Source organism: Apteryx mantelli, chromosome 20 (assembly GCF_036417845.1).
Source record: "Apteryx mantelli isolate bAptMan1 chromosome 20, bAptMan1.hap1, whole genome shotgun sequence".
In the NCBI taxonomy this organism is placed as follows: Eukaryota; Metazoa; Chordata; class Aves; order Apterygiformes; family Apterygidae; genus Apteryx; species Apteryx mantelli.
In genome coordinates this window covers 9601755-9621254 of record NC_089997.1, presented here as the reverse complement: position 1 = coordinate 9621254, position 19500 = coordinate 9601755, and the positions used below count along the sequence as shown (strand labels likewise).

The 19500-nt window shown below is 58.7% G+C and overlaps 1 protein-coding gene across 1 annotated transcript in view; it reads right to left on the bottom strand.

Moving 5' to 3' along the window:
- Positions 1-19067, bottom strand: part of LOC136993786 (scavenger receptor cysteine-rich type 1 protein M130-like) — an 88771-nt gene extending 69704 nt beyond the window's left edge. The window contains exons 1-3 of the mRNA XM_067308732.1: positions 19012-19067; positions 17370-17752; positions 15649-15957 (exon numbers count right to left, since the gene is read on the bottom strand). Coding sequence (XP_067164833.1) covers positions 15649-15957; positions 17370-17752; positions 19012-19067 — 748 coding nt within the window. The remainder of the gene's footprint in view (positions 1-15648; positions 15958-17369; positions 17753-19011) is intronic.
- Between the last annotated feature and the right edge of the window lie 433 nt (positions 19068-19500).

Sequence of the window (19500 nt, the reverse complement as noted above, 5' to 3'; positions counted from 1 at the left end):
TTATTCACCCAAGGGGCAAAGGAAGTGTGGTGCCCTCCCTTTAGACTGGTGTCTTTTTCCTGTTTGCAGGTACAAGTTTGAGAGTACAGCTAGAAAACCACCCGTGGCACCTGTGAAGCCGACCCGGGAAGAAGAGATGGGAAAAGATGAGTCCAGTGGCAAGAAAGGTAATGAAGCAGCTGGTTCCTGGCAGGGGTTTGTGTCTTCTCCCTCTGTCCTCTTTGTCAGGCCATTGGAGCCAAGGTGACAGTGGGATGTCTCAGGTAGCATGAGGCACTAGAGGAGATGCTGCTTACCCAATATGGGAAATCTCAAGTGACTCCTGAGGGAACAAGACCTTGGGGCAGCCCAACACTCCTACCTGCAGTTGATACCTCCAAGTTAAACTTTCCCCCATTTCCACAGGACTCAGTGCCCTGGTGTGCACTGCAAACTGCTCTTGCTTTTGAGGCATTGGTGCAGAAGAGAGGCAAACTGGAGGACTGTCCTTGGGCAATGTGAATCCTAAATTGTGCCTGGAGCTGTATGTAATGGAGGGGCTGAGCTATTTCATGGAATCAGTGTGTTTTCAACTGATGGGAAGAGTCACCTTGAGTAGATGGTACAAAGTCTGGTAACCTATGCCAAGACTTCCTTTCATTTTCAAAGCAAGGAGTTCTAAGCTTTCTTTCTGCATTTCTCATAAACATCCCCAAAACTGCCTTTGGGTTGACTGTGTCACCAGAGGAACTGCAGGCATATGAGATCAGTAGACAGATCCAAGGATGTGTTCCCCTTGTGTGAAATTGTTGCCCCCAGAGAGACTCTGATCATTCACCAGTACATCCCAGCAAGCCTCCTTTTTCATAATGTGACTAGGATAGAATGTGAAAGAACAGAAAAAACAGTACCACAAGAAATAATGTTGCACAGTAAAAACTAAAAGACAGAGAGAAGCCAGTGTCTGGAAGGGCCAAAGACCACCCAGGAAAGAAGACATAAAAGGGATCAGCTGGAGGCCTCACAGTTTTATCACAGGCTTGATCAGATCTGCATATCCTTCCTTTTCAAAAGGTCTCTGCAATTCTATCCTGAGGTGTTTTCTTGTCTCCTGCTTATAGGAAATCTTCCTGCCCAGCGCCTCCTCTTGAGAGAGAGACATCCTCCACCCAAAATTACAGCTCCGACTATGCAGAAAGGAAAGGGGAAGAAAGCTGAGGGCAAAGCGCCTCATGGCAGGTGAGACACTTGGAGGAATGGATGAGGGTGACCCTGGACCCTTGTGCTTGTTTGGGTGAGATGTTTCCTCTGGACACCAGGTTCATAGCAGCTCTGAATATCTTTTATCACATGTCACAGTGACTCCTGATCCCTTGATGGCAGGAATGCCTTTACACCCCTGACCACTTTCTCCTTCTTTGACACTGGGTGTCCAGGAACAATCAGTTTTCCATACCAAAACACACGGTAGCTGGGACCATTGAGCAGTGTTTAATACATTAGCCAGGACGTGTGTCTTAGAGGCTGTCTTTGTAAAGGACCCTACTCCTCTCCTTGCCGCATCAAGACAGAGCCTGTATCTGGGCATGCTGAGCATTCCTGCAGGCACATCATGCAGCCCTGGGCATTTCAGCTGGGGGTGATCTCTGTCTCTGCCCAGCTTGTGAGTACAGGACGGAGACTAAACTCGCCCTGTGCTCACACCACCTCCCCACAATGTGTATTTTCAGCGTGCTCGCAGGCATCCAAGGGAGCTGCTCAAGGAAGGTGGAGCGAGGCAGGAGGAAGGGCAGTGCTGAAGGCATGCCGCCACCTGAGAAACTGGTTACAAGAATCCAGAGGTGGCCATGAGAGGTACGTGCTACTGACTGAGGTCCTCCTTGTGCCATATGGACTTGTGGAAAAGCACAGTTCTATGGGCAGTGAGTATGAAAGACCCCTTTCTGCGTGTTCATTTGGCCATTGACCGACCTTGTCTGAGCCTTGCTTTAAAAGGTGCAGGTCATGCTGTAGTTTTGCAATGCATTTGTCACTATTGCATTCTCAGGAATCACCTCAGAAGAACACCTCCCCTTTGGCCCTGTTTCTAGTGGGAATGTACCTGCTGGGCCTTTCAGGGATAGGGGATGGACAGTTTCTGTTTAGCTCAGTGATCATTTAGCTCATTGGTCAGATCAAAAATGCAATTTGCAGACCTGCCAGTATTAGCTTAGGGGCATAAGAGCACTGACAGGAAAGCTCAAGACAAGGGGCAGAAAGGAGGATGAGAAATGACCTTCACGCACTGGAAAATACCAGATGCCAGTAATAATCTTTGCTGTTTCTTTTCTGTGGCCCTCCAGGTGGAATATCACTTCTGAGTAATGGGGGAGGGGATTCTTGTCTTTCCTCTGATCTGAAGCCCTGGGAAGGTTTCCCTTTCCTGTGCCTTTTGCTGAAGCAAGGTAAGTGAAGAGAGAAGAGCACTTTTGGAGAACTCATTTGAAGAAACCCCAGTATTTCCTCTGGAGCTTTTTTCCAGAAGCATCTGTAAGAGGCAAGGAACCATGAGGAAGGGGGCTTGTGGTCCAAGCGAAGTCCCAGCGTTATTAAAGTCCCATAGTTGGGCTGCCAGCTGTTGGGGAAGCTCAAGTGAGGCCATGAACACTGATGCTGAGAGTAAAAGCTGAGTTCCTAAGGGGTGTTTGGGGTCATTTGATCTGACCTGCCAAACCTCCCAGTAGGGTTTCAATAAAAGTTCCTGCTCTGCCCATGGCAATTTCTTCCCCTCATTTGCGATGCTATGGGAGATGTCCGACTGAGATGGAGGGGTGAGTAGGCAGCCTGGCCCTTGCCCTCCGAAGGGCAGTGGGCCTGCGAGGGAGAAAGATTGGATTTGTGGAAAGGGTGGGATTTGTATGGCAAGAGACAAAGCAGAGTGCAGAGTGGGGTCTGTCCTTGGCGTCCTGGCCCAGCAGATGTAGAGGGAGAAGCACTGAATGCGAGTGGCAGGGAGGGGGCTGTTTAACCAGCTGCGCAGGGAGCAGGGACTTCAGTGTGAGGAAGAGCACGGAGGGACCTGTCTGGGACCCCTACTGAACATCCCTCTGCATCAGCTCCTTCCTGCTGAAAGGGCGCAAGATAGGGCAGAAAGGCAGTGACTCCCCTGGGGTCTAGCAGGGAGGCTAAAAGCTGCCTGTAAAACCATGACTTCACAACAGCCCCAGATCAAAGACTGGCAGTCAGTTTTGCTCTCCAAATTTACTTTCTTTTTTTTTTAATATCTCCTGAACATTGCACACAGACTTGCTTTTGTGTTCTCTATCCCCTCAGTACCAGCTCATGGCACAAAAAAAACCCCTTTCCTTACCCAAATGTACTCACCCATGAGGCTGCCCTGCCCAGCCCAGCTGCAGCACCTTGCAGCCCCCTGTCCCTGCACAGAGGGAGAAGGCCTGCTCCTGCAGCCCCACATGCTGCGTTGGCCATCTTGGCAGCTCTTGCTGCTGCTGAACCCTGCTGTCCCATCACGAGCTCAGCTGCGACTGCGACCCAGGACATCCCTCTCTGTCTCCAGACTCAGCCTCTCTCCAGGCAACAAGTCAGGCTAAGGATCAAGCACAGCCTGGATGGAGAGCGCTGTCCTCTACCCCAATGTTGTGCTTGGGGTAGATGAAGGACTGACCCTGCCACAGGGTGGGGGAATCTCTGGCAGAGCTGTCTGCACATCAGGCAGATGTCTGAATCACTCCCACGTCCCCACACAGTCTCTGGAGCAGGGACTCAGCTGGGCTCTTTCCCTGCCCCATGGCACTGCACCCTCCCTTCTCCCCACTCAGTAATGAGATGTACAGACACGACCACCTGGCACTGACACACACTCTTCCCTCTTCTGTCCTTCCCATCAGGCAAGGGGATGGGACAACTCAGCTCAGCTCAGGGTCAGCCAAAAGAAGAGCTCAGGGAAAGGGGAGAGGGAAGGCAGGTAAAGGGGAACAACACTGGGATGAGGATGTCACTTCTTTTGCAGTGTGGCAAGATCTTTGGATTTGAAGTTATGCCTGTGATACAAGGATGACATTCAAATTTATCCGATATAGTCCTATATCAATGGGAGTGGATCGTGCATGCTCTGGAGTGGTTATGTGGGACCACAGGCCAGCTGGATTATCAGGATTCATTGAAACAACCCCCCTGAGGGACTGTCACCTGACCCAGGTGAAGATGCTATTGCAAGGACACTTGTGACAGAGAATAGCATCAACGGCTGAACAGCAACCAACCAATCTTGTTCAAGAGGTATGGAATCCCCAAATGAGCATTATCTTAGCAAAAGAGCCAAATCTTTTTTTTTTTTTTTTTAAACAAACACTTTGTCTATGAATGTCTGTGAAGCAAACAAACCATTTTGATCCATCGTCTTCTGGTTATGGACCCAGGTACTTGTGCTGTGCCCCTCTGCCCCTGCTGTGGGCTCTGCATGGAGCTTCAGAGCAGGCGTGCCATTTCCTGCAGCCAAGGTGAGAGATTTGGACTGGCAAACAACATCTGGGCATGCCCAAAACATCATCCGAGGGATGGAACAGGCATGTCTTTATTTTGTCACTCTTCGTCCATCTCTGGCCCATGTCCATGTGTGTGAGTGTAGTGACATTTCTGCAGCTGAGCAGAGAGGTCCCTGCACCAGATGTTGGGGAGAGTGTGTCCTTCATGTGAGGGCTGAGCCCAGTCCCTCATGTCCCTGTGGGGAAGGGCAGGGCCTGACACAGCCCCAGGACTGGCTGAGTGGGTGCTAACCCCATGGTGGAGGGGCCATGGGGCTGAGCAGAGCTGGCACCACTTGTCTCCAAACACCCTGTGGGAAGCCCATGGGAGAAGGGTGTTCACAGAGTGAGACCCCCATGGAGGTGAGTAATGCACATGGGCGCTGCAAACCCAACCCCCGTCCCCATGGGAAAACCCCACTCCCACTGGACTCAGGCTTGAGCCCTGCATCTCCCACAGGGAGAGATGGGCCAGGGGCTGGGGAGGGAGGGGGCTGTCTCAGGGCAGGGGCTGCCAGCAGGGAGGCTCCAGGTCCTGGGGACAGAGGTGGTACCTGAGCCCCAGCTCCCCCCAGAGCCCCCAGGGTCACCCCTGCCCTGCCCCACCACCCTGGGGCTGTGCTGGTGACACCATGGGTGTCCCTGGCAGAGAGCAGTGCATGTGGGGCCAGAGCCAGGCTGAGCAGGGCTGTGTTCCCGGGAAGGGGCAGGAGGGCAGGGCAGACCCTGAGCGGGGCTGGCACAGCCCAGCTCTCCTGCAGCACAGCCGAAGGCTGGACATGGCACCAAGCGCCAGCTGAGCCCTGCGCTCCTTGCAGCTACGCAAGTCCCAGAGCCCAGGGCTCGTGCAGGGCCCCTGCCCAGCCCCAAGGGGAGAGCGGCTGGTCTGGGAGCAGCGAGGGGAGGGAGCAGGATCCAGCCCTTGCTCGCACTTCGCTATGGTCCTGAGGTGTAAATCTCGGTCTTTGCCACAGCTCGGTGTGGGCAGAGCTCCAGGGCAGAAGAGGCTGGTTAGGGGCACCTGGCGCAGGACAAGGTCCCTGCAGAGCGGGTGCTCCAGCATGGAGGTGTCTGCCCCAGAGCAAGAGCCCCTCTGTGCCCTAGTGTCCCCCTACCCTGGCACATGCAGTGCTGCTGGGGCTGAGCCCTGAGGTCAGTGGGACAGAGATGTCTGAGACCCCTCGCTGAGCAGTGCTGGTACTTTTCCCTCCCACCTACACTGTGGGTCCAGGCTCCTCTCGCGATCCCTTCTCAGCTCTGCACACACGGCCCTGCCATTCTGCAAGGTCCCCAGCACCAGCACTCTGTCCTGGAGAGAAGCCAAGATGTCCCCAGCCCTGGGACATGCTGCTGCCCACAGAGGGTCAGTACAGGGCCTGGGGCTGGAGGAGCTCCCAGCACGACACGGGGAAACGCTGCCATGGGAGAGGGTGCTGGTGACAGCTGCTGGCTCCCTCCTCTCCTGGAGGGCAGGGTCCTGCTGTTTGCAGCACTACCGAGCTGTGGCTGTTCCCAGCAGGGAGCCTGGCTTTGCCCTGCCCTGGCTGGGGGGATGGAGGGGGCTCACACAGCCCCACTGGCAGGCTGTGGCTTGGCTGCTGGGGCAGAGGAGTGCTGCCCTTCCTGGGAGCCAGAGCTGAAACCCTCCTGTGAAGCAGAGCCAGCACTGGGCAGCACTGGGGCTGGGGACGTTATCCTCTGCCTCCCCGAGAGAGGCAGTAGACCCTGGGCAGAGACATCTGATTTTGTCTCCCGGCCTGATGGTGCCCGTTGCGGGGGAGAGGCGAGCTGTGCTAGGGCAGCTGGGCAGGGAGGGCTGATGGCAGTCGCGTGGCCCCATGCTTTCCTGTGCCTGCCAAGGCTGAAATCAGTAAATGAGTGGAGGATGGATGCATAAGTGGTGGGTGGGGGGATGATAAAAGGAAGGAAAGAGAAAAATGCAAGGGAAAAAAGTAAGGAACATAAAATTTCAGTGTAGGAAAGGAAAATTAAAGCAGGCAAAAATGCTACTATCGGAAACTGCCAGTTTAGTCACAGAATCCCAATTTTTTTACATATAGGTATAGATCATATAGATTCAGACACAGATGCATTTGGTGACTCCTCCCCATGCCAGGAGATCTCTCTGAGTAGCTCAGGTGTCAGCTCAGTGCAGGAAAGGAAATGAGCCAGGGCAAAGGCAGAATGTGTTTTTGTGCGCTTGGCCTTAGCCCCACTGCCCGTCGGTGTGTGGCATGGGGAATCCATCAGGAAGAGCCAGTGGAGTGTGGAGACCCCCCCCGGCTGGAGGAGGGAGGGCAGTTTGGGTGCCAGATGCTGCACAGCTGTCGAACCCTCCTCCCCACTCAGCTCCTGTGTGAGGGGTTTCTCACCTGTGGGCGCTTGGGCACAGTTGGTTAAAACCCGGCCTAGGACCAGGGATCCTGTCTCAGCTCCCATCAGCAACTGCTTTAGGAGTGGGCATGAAATCTTCTCTCCATGGAAATATGCCCTTGTGAGCATCCTCAGGGATGGGCCTGTCCCAAGGCCAGGGGTTGAATCGTGACTTTGGGCTGGAGCCCGCATATTGTGGTGGTCCCTTCTCCAGCCCACTGCCCTCTCCCTCTTCAGCCTCCCACCCTGATGAAGGAAATGTCCTCTCCTGTCACTGACTGCTCCCGTCTCCTGCGTCTGCACGCAGATATTTCCCTGCACAGACCCGAACTGGTACCCCAGATGAGGCAGCTCCTTCTTCTGCCCTTGCAGCCCATCAGCTGGAGCCCTGAGCCCTGGTGCCTCACAGCCCCTGCCAGGAAGAAGCCAGCTCTGGGCTGTGCCAGGAGTGCTCGGGGGTCCGTGAGGGCCACGGGAGCCAGGAGCAGCCCCTGGAAATGGGAGACCCCGCGGAGCCAGAGGAGGGGAAATCCCAGCCCCGGGCACCCCAACAAGCTGCTCTGCACCATGTGCAGGGTCAGTGGGAAGCAGAGCTGCCTCTCAACTGCTGTGGGGAGATGATCTCCAGGCAATGAGCCCGTCCGGGGCTGGCTGGGGTGTTCAGGGCTCTGCTGTCACCTCCAGGATCACTGCTGTGGGGCCACAGCCCAGGACCAACCCTGTCACTGCCTCTTGGTGGTGGCATCCGTGCCTGGGACCAGGGTGGTCCAGGCAGAGGTCCTGGGAAAAGAGCAAGCAGGGGCATTCCTGGGGTGACGAGACTGGACCTCCCTGCCCAGGGGGGCATTACGGGACCCTGCAGAGAGACCCAGTTTGGCTGGAAGCTCTGCGTGTGGTTTGCAGGATGGAAATGTCTCTGCCAGCAGGAATATCCTCCAGCTGGACTGTTCACTATTCCCACACTCCAGGGTCCACGGGCACTTGCAGGCGCACAGCCTGTCTCAGAGCCTGCTGGTCCCGAGACGTGCCCCTTCCCCACTGCTGGTTCTTGGTGCTTCACCCTCCCTGATCAGCCTTGGGGAGACACCCTGACACCTGGAGAGGGAAGCACCAGCTCTGGATCAAACTCCCAAATGCTTTTAATAAGAACAAATACCAATGCATGGCATAGAAGTAGATGAATAAAAATAGACAAAATGCCCAGCTCTTTCTGCTACCAGTGGGAGAAGGGAGACTGGTCTCTGGCACTCACGGCTCTCCCAGCTGCACAGAACTCTCTTCCATCCCAGGTGCACCCAACCACATGGCAGGGGTGGGCTCTTCTGGCCCCGGGCTCAGGGACCTTTGGGCACCAGGGTCCAGTCTCACAGCCTTGGTGTCCTCATGGGGATGTGTCAGAGACGCCTCTTCAGCATCATCGTACCCCGTGTCTGCGGGAAGCAGGGATGGGGCATCTCTCTTGGCTCCTGGGGCCCCGTCACTTCCCCAGGAGTGCAGACTCCCCTCTGGAAGCAGCAAGGCCGGTGCATTGCAGTTGGCCCCATGCACGTGCCCCTCCTGGGCTGTAAATCCCCTTCCTCTCCCTCCTCTTACTGTCCCGAGATGTCCAGCCCCTTATCCCACCCCAGTTTCCATAGCAGGAAAACTCCTGGCGCAGGTTCCCTCCCCGTCCTGGGAGGTCGGGCTCTCAGAATGCAGTGACTCTCTGGGCACTGGGGACGGCACCCCAGGAGCCGGCAGCACTGCACTTCCCCCTCACCTCTCTGAGCCTCCCCAGGCCTGTTTCCCTCCTCTGCTTCCCTGGGCACTTCCCAGTCTCGCTGCCCAGAAACAACATCCTCCCCGGGGTCAGAGACTTCTCTGGCATCATCATAGCCATCTGCTGGGTCACCTCTGGGCAGGACGGGGACATCTGAAAGGAGAGGGGAGCTGGTGGCAATGAGAAGAGCCCTCCTGCAGAGCGGAGGAAGGAAGGCCGTGCAGGAATGAGGGGCTGAGACACTGGTGTTGGCAGGGCCACAGGAGACTCAGCATCCGTCCCACCTCCCCCGGGGTTGTGGGAGCGTGCATATGGCAGCAGGGATCCCTCTTGCCCAGCTGCAGGGTCAGCAGTGCTGGGATCTGCACTGGAGCCGGCTATGGAGACTCCCTGTGTGCTCAAGGAGATGTCAGTGCCTCAGGGTGAGCTTGGGGCCTGCCGGAGGCAGGGACAGGTTGAGCCTGGGAAGTCCCCCTGTGAACCCGCAGGGCTCAGGGCTGCAGGCACCCAGCTCAGATGGGCATGTGAGACCCTCACATGCTCTGCATGGCTCTGGAGTCACTCCCGAGGGTGATTCCTCCCCACCCTGATGGTGACACTCAGTGACACCGCTCTTGGTCACACAGCTACAGGGAGGAGAGACCAACCCTTCCTCTGCCTCACCCTCCATTACCTGGTGCTGACCCAGGACCATCCTCCTCCTCGCTGTCCCCAGGCTCGGGCTGCAGCTTGGTCAGGGACCCCTCCAAAGAGGAGCCTGGTGAGAGGAGCAGCAGGTGTCATTGGGGTGAACCCTGCTGACCCTGCTCATGGCCAGCACTGCTGGGGACAGGGACCCACACAGCAGGGACTGCGCGGGGAGGAGGGCTCGGGGCTCGTCCTGCTCCCATGGGACAAACCCCGTCTCAAAGGGCCTTTCGGAGCTGCCCTGGGACAGCCCCTTCCCTCACCCACCAGGTACAACCCTGGACAGGCAGCCCGGCAGGCAGGGAGGAGCTGTGCCCTGGGCTGGGATGGGCAGAGCTGGTGGGGAGGAAGGTCCTCACTGGGCTGCTCTCCCCACAGACCCCGTGGCCCAGTGCTATGGGGACCACTGGTCTGGGTGCTGCCAAGGTCCTGTCCTGGGTCAGGGCTGGGGGAAAGGGCCCTGCAGACGTGCTCCCTCCAAAGTGGACCCACACTGACCTGAGCGACCGAACCTCGCCTGCTTCTCCCAAGTCAGGCCGTAGTCGATATCCTGGTACATGGCCTCAGAGAAGGGCTCCAGAGACCTCCTGAAGCCTGGCAACAGAGGCAGGGTCAGCACAGGGACATGGAGACAGGAGACCAGACTCCGATGTGGTCACCCAGCCCTTCCCCCCAGACCAGACCAGCACTGACCCCACAGCCCAGCCCCACTGCTCTGTCCAGGCACCACTGCCACGTCCCCAGTGACAGCAACGTCCCTGTGGAGATGGTCTGGGACAACGTCACCCTCACCCTGTCCCTTCAGAGACAGCCCCATGACCCTTTTAGCCCTGAGTCCGGTCCGTGGTCTGACCCTGGAGCAGCTCCCACAGCTCCTCTCCCCGGGGAGCTCCCCGCTCTCTGCCAGATGGGTCCATAAGACGGCCCTGCCCTGCCATGGGTGGGCAGGGCTGGGCAGAGAGAGCAGCCTGGGGACCGGACACCCGCACTGAGAGACCCCCTGCCCTGGGCTCCTCCTGGCATCGCTCCTGCCCCACAGCCTCCCCTCCAACGCTGCCCAGAGCACATCCAGCAGCATCCTCAGATGTCTCCTGCTGCTCCCGTCTCCCCCGGCCTCTTGCTGCCATTTCTCTCCTCACCCACCACCATCTCCTCCTGCATCTGAACTCTCTCCTCCCCTGGTTGCTGCTGTCCCACAGATAGACAGTGGAGGGGCAGGGAATAGGGTAGGAGGCAGCACCCCCACCCCAGCTCCATCTGTGCCCCTCACAGAAACCCCACAGCACCCGCGGGGCTGTCAAGAGGCATCGCCCACCCTGGGACCGATGGGGAAGGACCCACCTCTGCGCTGAGCCCTGGCACTTCGCACTTGCCCCACCAGGAGGGCCAGCAGCAGGCAGAGCAGGGCCCCCAGGATGATGCAGATGACGACAGGCACCGAGATTCTCCTGCTGTCCCTCGCACGGCCCTGGGTGAGATCTGCATGGGCGGGGACATGGACGAGGCAGCCCCTGGCCTGGGGGATGTGGGGGTCCAGGGACATCCCAGTCCTGACCCCCGCCCCCACTCACACGGCAGCAGGGGGTGGGGGCACAGGGTTGGGTCATGGGGCAGTTCCCACCCTGCTGACTGAATCACAGCCCTCCCCAAAGACACCCGCTCCCACTCCAGGGCCTCCTATCCGGGGCTTCACACCCCAGCACAGAGCCCCTTCCCTCGGGCTGCAGGTCACAACCTGGCCCCAGAGAGATCAACCCCAGGGAGGAGGGGAGGTTACCTGCTCGAGGAGGTGACGTTGTTGTCCTCGGTGCAGCTGCAGAGCAGAGAGAGAGATAGAGGGGTGTGTGTGTGTGTGTGTGTGTGCGTGCATGGACATCCCCTTAAAGTCCCATCTGAACTGTCCTTCTCTGGGTCCCCGTGACAGGCCCAGGGTCCTCTGCTCTGGGCCATGGGGAGGACAGCACTGGCAGACCAGGGGATGCACTTACAGGGGTTGCAGGAGTCCCACGGGCAGAGGCCTGAGGACACCCAGCCCCACAACAGCTGCTCCCCACCTGACACCAGACACCTGACCTCCCCAGGGACGTCCTTGCTCTGAGGAGCTCTGGGGCCTTGTGAGGACCCAGCTGGGGAAACATGTCCTGGAACAAGGGGACGAAGCACTGCTACTCACCGGAGCAATTCACAGCAGCATCTTCCTTGTGCTGGCAGGCCCCACTGTCCCCAGGCTGGGCACAGCAGTCCCAGAGAGATCGCTCCGTCCCTCTGCACTCCACCTGCTCCAGCCAGATGGGACCTGTCCCCTTCCCAAATGCAGCCTTCCGCAGGGCAGACACTGCAGGGCCACAGCCCAGCTGCCTGCAGGCAACCTCAGCATCCTTCATGTCCCAGGAGCCATCGCACACCGTCCCCCAGGAGCCGCAGTGCCAAACCTCCACTCTGCCTGAGCACCCGTCCTCTCCTCCCACAGCACGAATCTTCTCCATCTCTGGAAAAGGCAGAACCCCCCATGTCACTGGGGCAGCTGGGAGAGCCTGGCCAAGCGAGAAGGGCACATGGAGGAGCAGCTACCTGTGCAGCTCGTAGAGTTGGGGCATTCGGCCACCGGGGCTGGAGTGGCTTCTGGTCGTCTCCCTGCAGAAGGAAATGCTGCGGTGAAGGGGCTGCTTCATGGGAGTCATGTGGACAGGAGCAGGACTGACCTGTGCTTGAACCTCCCAGTGCCTCCTTGCTCATGGACACAGCTGGATCCCTGGTAATTCAGGGTAGAACAGCACAGCACTGAAGGCTTACCCCTGGCTGCTCACCCCCAAAGGCTCCCTGGTTAGCAGAGGAGCAGAAGGATGTTCCCAGAGGGGAGGCTTCTCTGAGCTCTGCTGCCAGCAGTGCCCTGCACGCTGCCTGTTTCCTACATAACCCTCAGCCACCAGGACTGGTTTCACTCTCCCCCTTCCCGTTCCCTCAGCAAAACACAGCCATGAGCAGGATGCTCTGCATGGACTTCCCAAGCTAAAAGGTGGTTGTCTGGGCCCTCTCTATGGGCAACAGAGAGCAACAGGCACCTCCAAGAGGTGTCCAAGGGGAGCTGGAGGAGACCCTGCCTGGAGGTGCCTCTGCCCCTCCTTGGGCTACGCAGGGAACTCAGGACAGCTATTGCTGATGGACACGTGTCACTCTGAGAGATGAAGTCTTGTTTGTGTCACTGACAGCACAGTGGTCCAAAATGGAACGTAAAAGCCACTCCAAGCTCTTTCTCTGCATTGCACCTTGCTGAACAGGGAGCAGGACCTGCTGTGAGCCTTTGTGCCCAGGTGGCTCCAGCCTTACCACTGCAGGTGATGTGAGTCTCTTCTCGTTGGTCATCACATGACTGCAGCTTCCAGGGAGCAGAGGGGCACTGCCAAAAGGAGCTGTTCATCTTCCCACACTGAACACGATCCAGCCATGCGGGGCCAGATACCCTGCCATATGGCAGGACTGTTTCAATGAACCCTTCATCTCCACAGCCCAGCTGTTTGCACACCAGGGATGCGGTGTCAAGAGTCATTGAGTTGGAGCAAACACTCCCCCATGTCCCATTGTAGAAAACCTGCAGGCGCCCAGAGCAGCCGTCGCTCTTCTCCAGCCTCAGGGCTGTGAACTCTGGAAGGAAAGGCACAAAGTGGGGGGAACAAGCTGGTCCTGGGGTGAGGAGAGAGAAACCTGAAGCATCCCTGAAAATCCCCCAGGTTATTCTATGGCATCCATGGGCAGGAAGGCTTACTGCAAGGAGCAGGAACTCTTCTGGACACCCCAGGGCTCAGACAGGCAGAGGGCACTGCCAGCAAGTCACTGTTTCACCAAGGGAGCAGAGAGAAGTCCCCAACGTGCAGCACTACCCTCCCCTCTAAGTCCTGGGGACGTCTGTGCTCTCCCTATAACCCTGACTAGCTCCAGTGAGGACTGTGCACGGATGTTCCCAGGATGGGGGCAGGAAGGGGGCTCAGGGCAGCCAGGGGCAGGCTCGGCCATGCCCTGCTCTCCCTGTATCCCTATCTTCCTGGGCACCAGGCTCCCACCACTGCTCCCCACACAGACCTGAGCAGACGACTCCTGCATCCTCTTTGTTTATGCAGTCGTGCTGCCCCCAGGCCTCGGCAGGGCAGTCCCAGAGAGCAGCTTCACCCCCGGAGCAGTTCACGTCGTCCAGCCAGATCTTCCCGGAGCCTTCCCCGTAATGAGCAGAGCCGGCCGCCTCCACAGCCACCCCACAGCCCAGCTGGCGGCAAACAACGGTGGCGTCGGACAGGTCCCAGGAGTCGTCGCAGACGGTCCCCCAGGTGCCCTTGTAGTAGATCTCCACTCTCCCGGCACAGCGCCCTGCCCCGTTCACCAGCCGGACCCGCCGGCTCCCTGCAGCCGGGAGAAACCCCAGCTGTCAGGGGCTCCCGGCCCTGGGGAGCACAGTGTGTTGGGGACTGTCAGCGACTCACCTGAGCAAACCACTCCCACATCCTCCGCAATTCCTTCCGGCACTGCCTCAGGCAGGGAGATGTTGCAGAGGGTCAGGCGAGTCTCCTTCCCTGCACACTGGACCCTTCTCAGCCCCACGGGGCCCGTCCCTCGCTCAGACTTTGGCGGGTTGTAGGCTCGCTCTGCCTCTCCGCACTGGAGCTGCCGGCACACCACGCTGGCATCGTTCACATCCCACTGGTCATCCAGGACTCTGCCCCACGTCCCGTGCAGCAGCATCTCCACTCGCCCGTCACAGCGGCTCCCTCCACCCACCAGCCACAGGGATTCAGAGGATCCTGCTCAGAGACAGGCAAAATGCCCTGGACCCTCTGTGACACCAGGGACCCCTGCACCCTGCCATGTGTCTCCCATTTCTCATGCCTTGGGACACTCGGGGGCTTACCCATCTGTAGCCGGCTCACAGTGAGGAACTTGAGGATGGAAGTTTTCCAAGGTTTTTTTTTTTCCCTCCAGTCACTAAACCTTGCTGACTACAAATGTCATTTCTCAGGAAGGGACAGGGATGGGGAAGCATGGGAGGTGAGGGCAAATCCCAGAGCCACCAGATATGCCCTTAATGATGAATGTGGAGCAGCTTCAGCAGGAGGAAGCAGTGGCCTGTGCAATGGCCTGGGTGATGGACAGGATGAGCACAAGCCTTGCTCCATCTCCACGCTGGGACTGGCCCCTGATGAGACACCCAGGGGAGAGCCCACAAGTCTCTACCCCTCTGCATCCCTATGGATCAGGGATGTGGAGCTTGTGTCCTGGGCAGGAAGCAGAAGCACGAAGGCCTTTCTTACAAAACAGGACAAGTTTGGGGTTCATACTGACAAGAAGCAAGGGCAAATCCCAGCCCCGCTCTGCAGCTCGGCCTCAGGGATTGCTCCTGCTGGACGCGCCCACAGCAGCCCCTGCAGGCGGTGGGATCAGGGTCTGCAGGGCTCTCTGTGGTCTGGGACGGGGCTGTGTGCTGCAGGAGGGAGCGGGGGGTCCTTCACAGCTGCACTGAGTGGAGCTGTGTCCCACAGCCCCATCCTGTGCCTGTGCTGCAGGAGGGGAGCGGAGGAGCCCAGGCCTGGCGGCAGTCTCTGAGACCTGAACCAGCTGCCCTGGGGAGGCAGAGACCTGAGCAGGCAAAGCCCTTTGAACCCCTCCATGGGAAGCCAGGGTTTCTCCAGGAAGAACATTCAGCTTGTCATTGCCATGGGCTCCCCAGTTTTGGGTTGCCATGTCACACACAAGGGGCAAGTTTAGTTAATCCTCCATTTTCCCTGCACTCACCTGAGCAAAAAACACCAGCAACGTTGTCATGTGAGCATGGGGAGGCCCCCAGGGCAGTCACAGGGCACTGTACCAAATGGGATTCGGTCCCCTCGCAGTGGAAGGTGTCTCTCCAGACAGGGCCGGTTCCTCTCCCAAAATACCCTCCTCCAGGAACAGACTCAGCAAATCCACAGTTGAGGTGATGACAGAGAACGTGGGCGTCGGAGATGTCCCAGTGAGAGTCACAGAGGGTTCCCCAGGTCCCCAGCACCTGGATCTCCACCCGCCCTGAACACACCGTGCTGCCATTCACCAGCCTGAATCCTGTGTACTCTGGGGAAAGAGGAGAAAAAGTGAGGATGGCTTTGTGCTCTTGCACCCTCAGGTGTTGAAGGAGATGCCAAAGGGATAGCAGCCCTTTCTGCTCCTTCCACATCATTTTAAGATTACGAACAACTCCACCCCTCCCGCACTCACACCATGCTCAGCACCATCACTCCCCTGCTCCCCTACCCCGCAGTGCACAGCTCACAGGAGGCATTTCACACCTCCTCCCTGAATGCTCACGTGCGCAGGTGACACCAGCGTCGTTCGCGTGGGTGCAGGTCTGGTTGCTGAGGGACATCCTGGGGCAGAAGGAGAGGAGGGATTCATTCCCCACACACTGCAGCTCTTCGTCCCAGATGGCACCGACCCCCTCTCCAAAGTGAGCTGCCCCGGGGATGGACAGGACTGTGCCACACTGCAGCTCCCTGCAGATAACGTCAGCGGCTTTGACACCAAAGTGTGAGTCACAGACTGTTCTCCTCAGGTCTCCATCTCTGATCTCCACACGTCCTGAGCAGGGGCTGGCCCCTCCAACCAGCTGGACAAATCCTGGAGAAAACACCAATGACAGGCAGTTCCCAGAGGCTTCCAGCAGTTACATACCTGCATCCCACATGATTTCCAAGGCAGCCACATCCAAAATGACCTCTGAACATCCCAGCAGCAGCCGTCAGTGGGTGTTGATGACACAAACCTTTCAGGGCTCCCACCTGCATCTTCTCTCACACCCACACAGCACTCCAGAGCTTGTGTCTATCCTGGACCCACAGCCACAGGCACTGCTCAGGCAAATGCTGCTGCCCCAGAAGCCTGGCACTGCCCGGCACAGGCCCCCAGCACCACAGTGCCTGGACCAGGGAAACAGGCCCAGGCGCTGCGGAGCTCAGAGCCAGGCTGGGGAATCACCTCAGAGCAGCCCAAAATGCTCCCTGTTCCTGGGGGTGTCCTGGGGTGTTGGGGTGTCTGTGAGGGGAGACACGTCCCAGGCACAGAAATGGTGCAGCTGTAACTGTGTTGGTTTGGGGGCCAGATCCCCCCTCCAACATGTTCCCAGGGAGTGGTGTCCCCAGGCAAGGCCACAGCACACTGCTGGGGGTGTGCACATCTCAGGCCAGTGACTGGGCAGAGGAGCAGGAGATCCGCGTGCAGCCCTGGGCCAACGCTGGCATGCACTGCAAAAGCAGGCACAGACGAGGGTCAGCAAGTTCTGGCAAAGCCCTGTGGCATGGGGTAGCACAGGGAGCCGAGGGCCGGCAGGAGCAGCTGGACAGTGGGTCAGTGCTGCCTGGACAGGCTGAGTTCCCACAGGGCTGTTTCAGACCCAGGGACCCGGCAGGGCCAACCTGAGCATGCGGTGATGTGGGAGGGAGCAGTCTGCAGCCCTGCAGATGCCAAGCCCCAAGCCTGCATGGGGCTGGTCCTCGCAGGGAGGCACTGGGCATGGCGTGCGAGGTGCTGCATGTCGCCCTGCTCCTCCACCGCAGGCCCTGCTTTTTTACTCTCTGACAAGCCCCTTCGGTTCAGCCAGAGACTCCTGTCTGTGAGGGGAATGACCTGAGGGGCCCTGGCCATCTTGTGCTGTTCCCCTGGCTGTTGGGTACTGAGCAAGTCGTCCCCGGTGTCTGGGTTACGGGGACCCCCAGCATTGCCAGCCGGGTCCTGGCAGAACAGGAGGAGATTGATAGAGACCAAGAGGCAAGGTGGGGGATTCATCTCCCAGCCTGAGGCACTGCCTGAGGGTGGCTGGGCCCCCGGGACCCTGATGGGGTCTGCACACCGCTGCAGTGGGCTCACCCGGGGCTTTCCCCAGGGACAGCAGCAGCAACAGTCCCAGCTCGGCTGTGAGAGTAGCCACGTCAGGGCCTGCTCCGGTACCCACGTATTTGTCCTTCAGGGCACAGCCCAGTTAGTCCCTGATCCCAGGACCCGCCCCAAAGGTGAGGAATTGGCTGACTCCTTACCTGAACAAATCACTCCAGCATCCCAAGCATGAACGCAGTCATGTCCACCCCAACCAGCATGTTTGCACTCAGACAGAGCAGTCTCGGTGCCAGTGCAGCGAAGCCAGCTAAGCCAAATCGGGCCAGATCCTGGCCCAAAATATCCATACTGAGGAACTTTGAGAGCAGATCCACAGCCCAGCTGCTTACAAACTACAGCAGCGTCTTTTATGTCCCAGCCCAAACCACACACCGTCCCCCACTGGTCCTGGTGTTTCACCTCCACTCTCCCAGCACAGGGAGAGTCTCCAGCCTCCAGCCTCACCTCCGCAGCACCTTCAAACACAGACACGGGGATGGTTAGGAGAGTGCCGAGGCCCCGCGCTGCGGCTGTGCAGGATCCCCTGCCCAGGGCCGAGTCCCAGGCACTGGGGGTTTGAGCCCTCACCCTTCTGGGCTGTCCCAGGGGCAGTGTCGGGGTCCCTCCTCTCCCTGCAGGCTGCACTGGGCTGGGCTGGGGGATGCCCAGCTCTGGCCCTGCCGGGTCATTCCCACCCCAGAACCCTTGGCACCTCCTGGCTCCCCATCAGCCCCCCTGCACCTTGCACATGTCCACGGAGACACCACACCAGGCTCTGCACAGGGCACCTGCTCCTCCCCAGTCCAGTTCTCTGTGAGAAGCCCCAAATCCCCAGGCTGCTCTCCCCAGGACGCCAGCCCCCTGCCCACCACCTGCCCTGGGCACCACCCAAACCCACCCACCTCCCACAAGGCTTTCTGTGTCCCCAGAGAGCACCGAGATGATCTCCACGATCCCTCCCAACCCATATCCCCTCCTCACCCACGGGGATGAGCCCAGCCCCTGCCCTTGGCCAGGGCCGCTGCAAAGGACATCTCTCTGCTGTGCTGTGGATGCAGATCCCCTTGTTCCCTTCTCTCTGCAGGGCACAAATTGCCCCTCCTTGGGCCAGGCACACCCTGACCCCAGGGCAGCGAACAGCACAGAAACCCTCCTGGGCACCCTGAGGGTTGGCTGTGTCCTGGGGATCGCTGAGTTCTGCAGCCACCAGCTGACCCACTGCCAGCTCTGGGGCACAGCACTGGGGGAACAGGGATCCCCAAAGGGTGCCCAAGGACAAGGTGTCTATAAGCACACCCAGGCACTGACTGCCATAAGCACACGAGCCCTGGAAGCACCAATACCCTTCTCCCACCCAGAGAGGCACAGGGTCAATGGATTTGAGCATCCTTCTGACCCATGTCTCACTGCTTTCTGGGATGAAACCCCTTTTCCAGAGGGATCCCCATGACCCCACTGGTGCCCATTGGACCCAGGGCTGTGGGACAAGAAAGCAGCACTTACCCCAGCAGAGCTGCACCCAGAGGAGCAGCCACAGCACCCGACGGACCAGGAGTCCCTCTGCCTCCATCCGCAGCCTCCTGCCCTGACAGCACTGCCCTGATGCACCTCACTCCCTGACACAGCTCCTGAGGACTCGCACAGGACAACAAAGGCGGGAGGCCAATATATATCTGCAGGTGCTGGCTCAGCTGCAGGAAGAGCCAATCGAAGCAGCAGGCACCTTTTTAGACATTATCAGGGCTTATCTCCCTTCTGACACAGCCCAGCCCTCCAATGAACTTCTCCAGCGCTCTTCATGACCATATATGAGGCACGGCTCCACTGCGGATGTCACGGTCGCTGCTCTGGGGCATCATCGTGGGGCCCAGCCCAGTGGGACAGGGCAGATCATGGTGGGGAAATGGGTCTGTCGCCCCTTGTACCCCACTGTGGGGATGGGGAGCTTTGGGCATGTCGTACGCTGTGTTTGCCTGAGTGCCCAAGGTGCAAGTGCCCAGCTGTCTCCACACCATGGGAACTGTGGAGCTGGGACTGCCCCTGGGACGGGCTGTGTCAGGAAGGGAAGGAAACAGAAACAGCCCCTCACCCTGCTACAGCCCTGCTGTGCCGGGAGCAGCAGCGGTGAAAGGCCTCTTTGCCATGGCCAGAGCCCCATCCCGTGAGTGCGGGTTTGTCGATCCCTTCCTGGACAGCCCCGCGGTGGGTGCCCTGGTCAGGAGCAGGGAGCTGGGCCGTTTCACTCCTCTGACAGCACACAGGCCAGCCCAGGCATTCAGACCCCCCTGACTC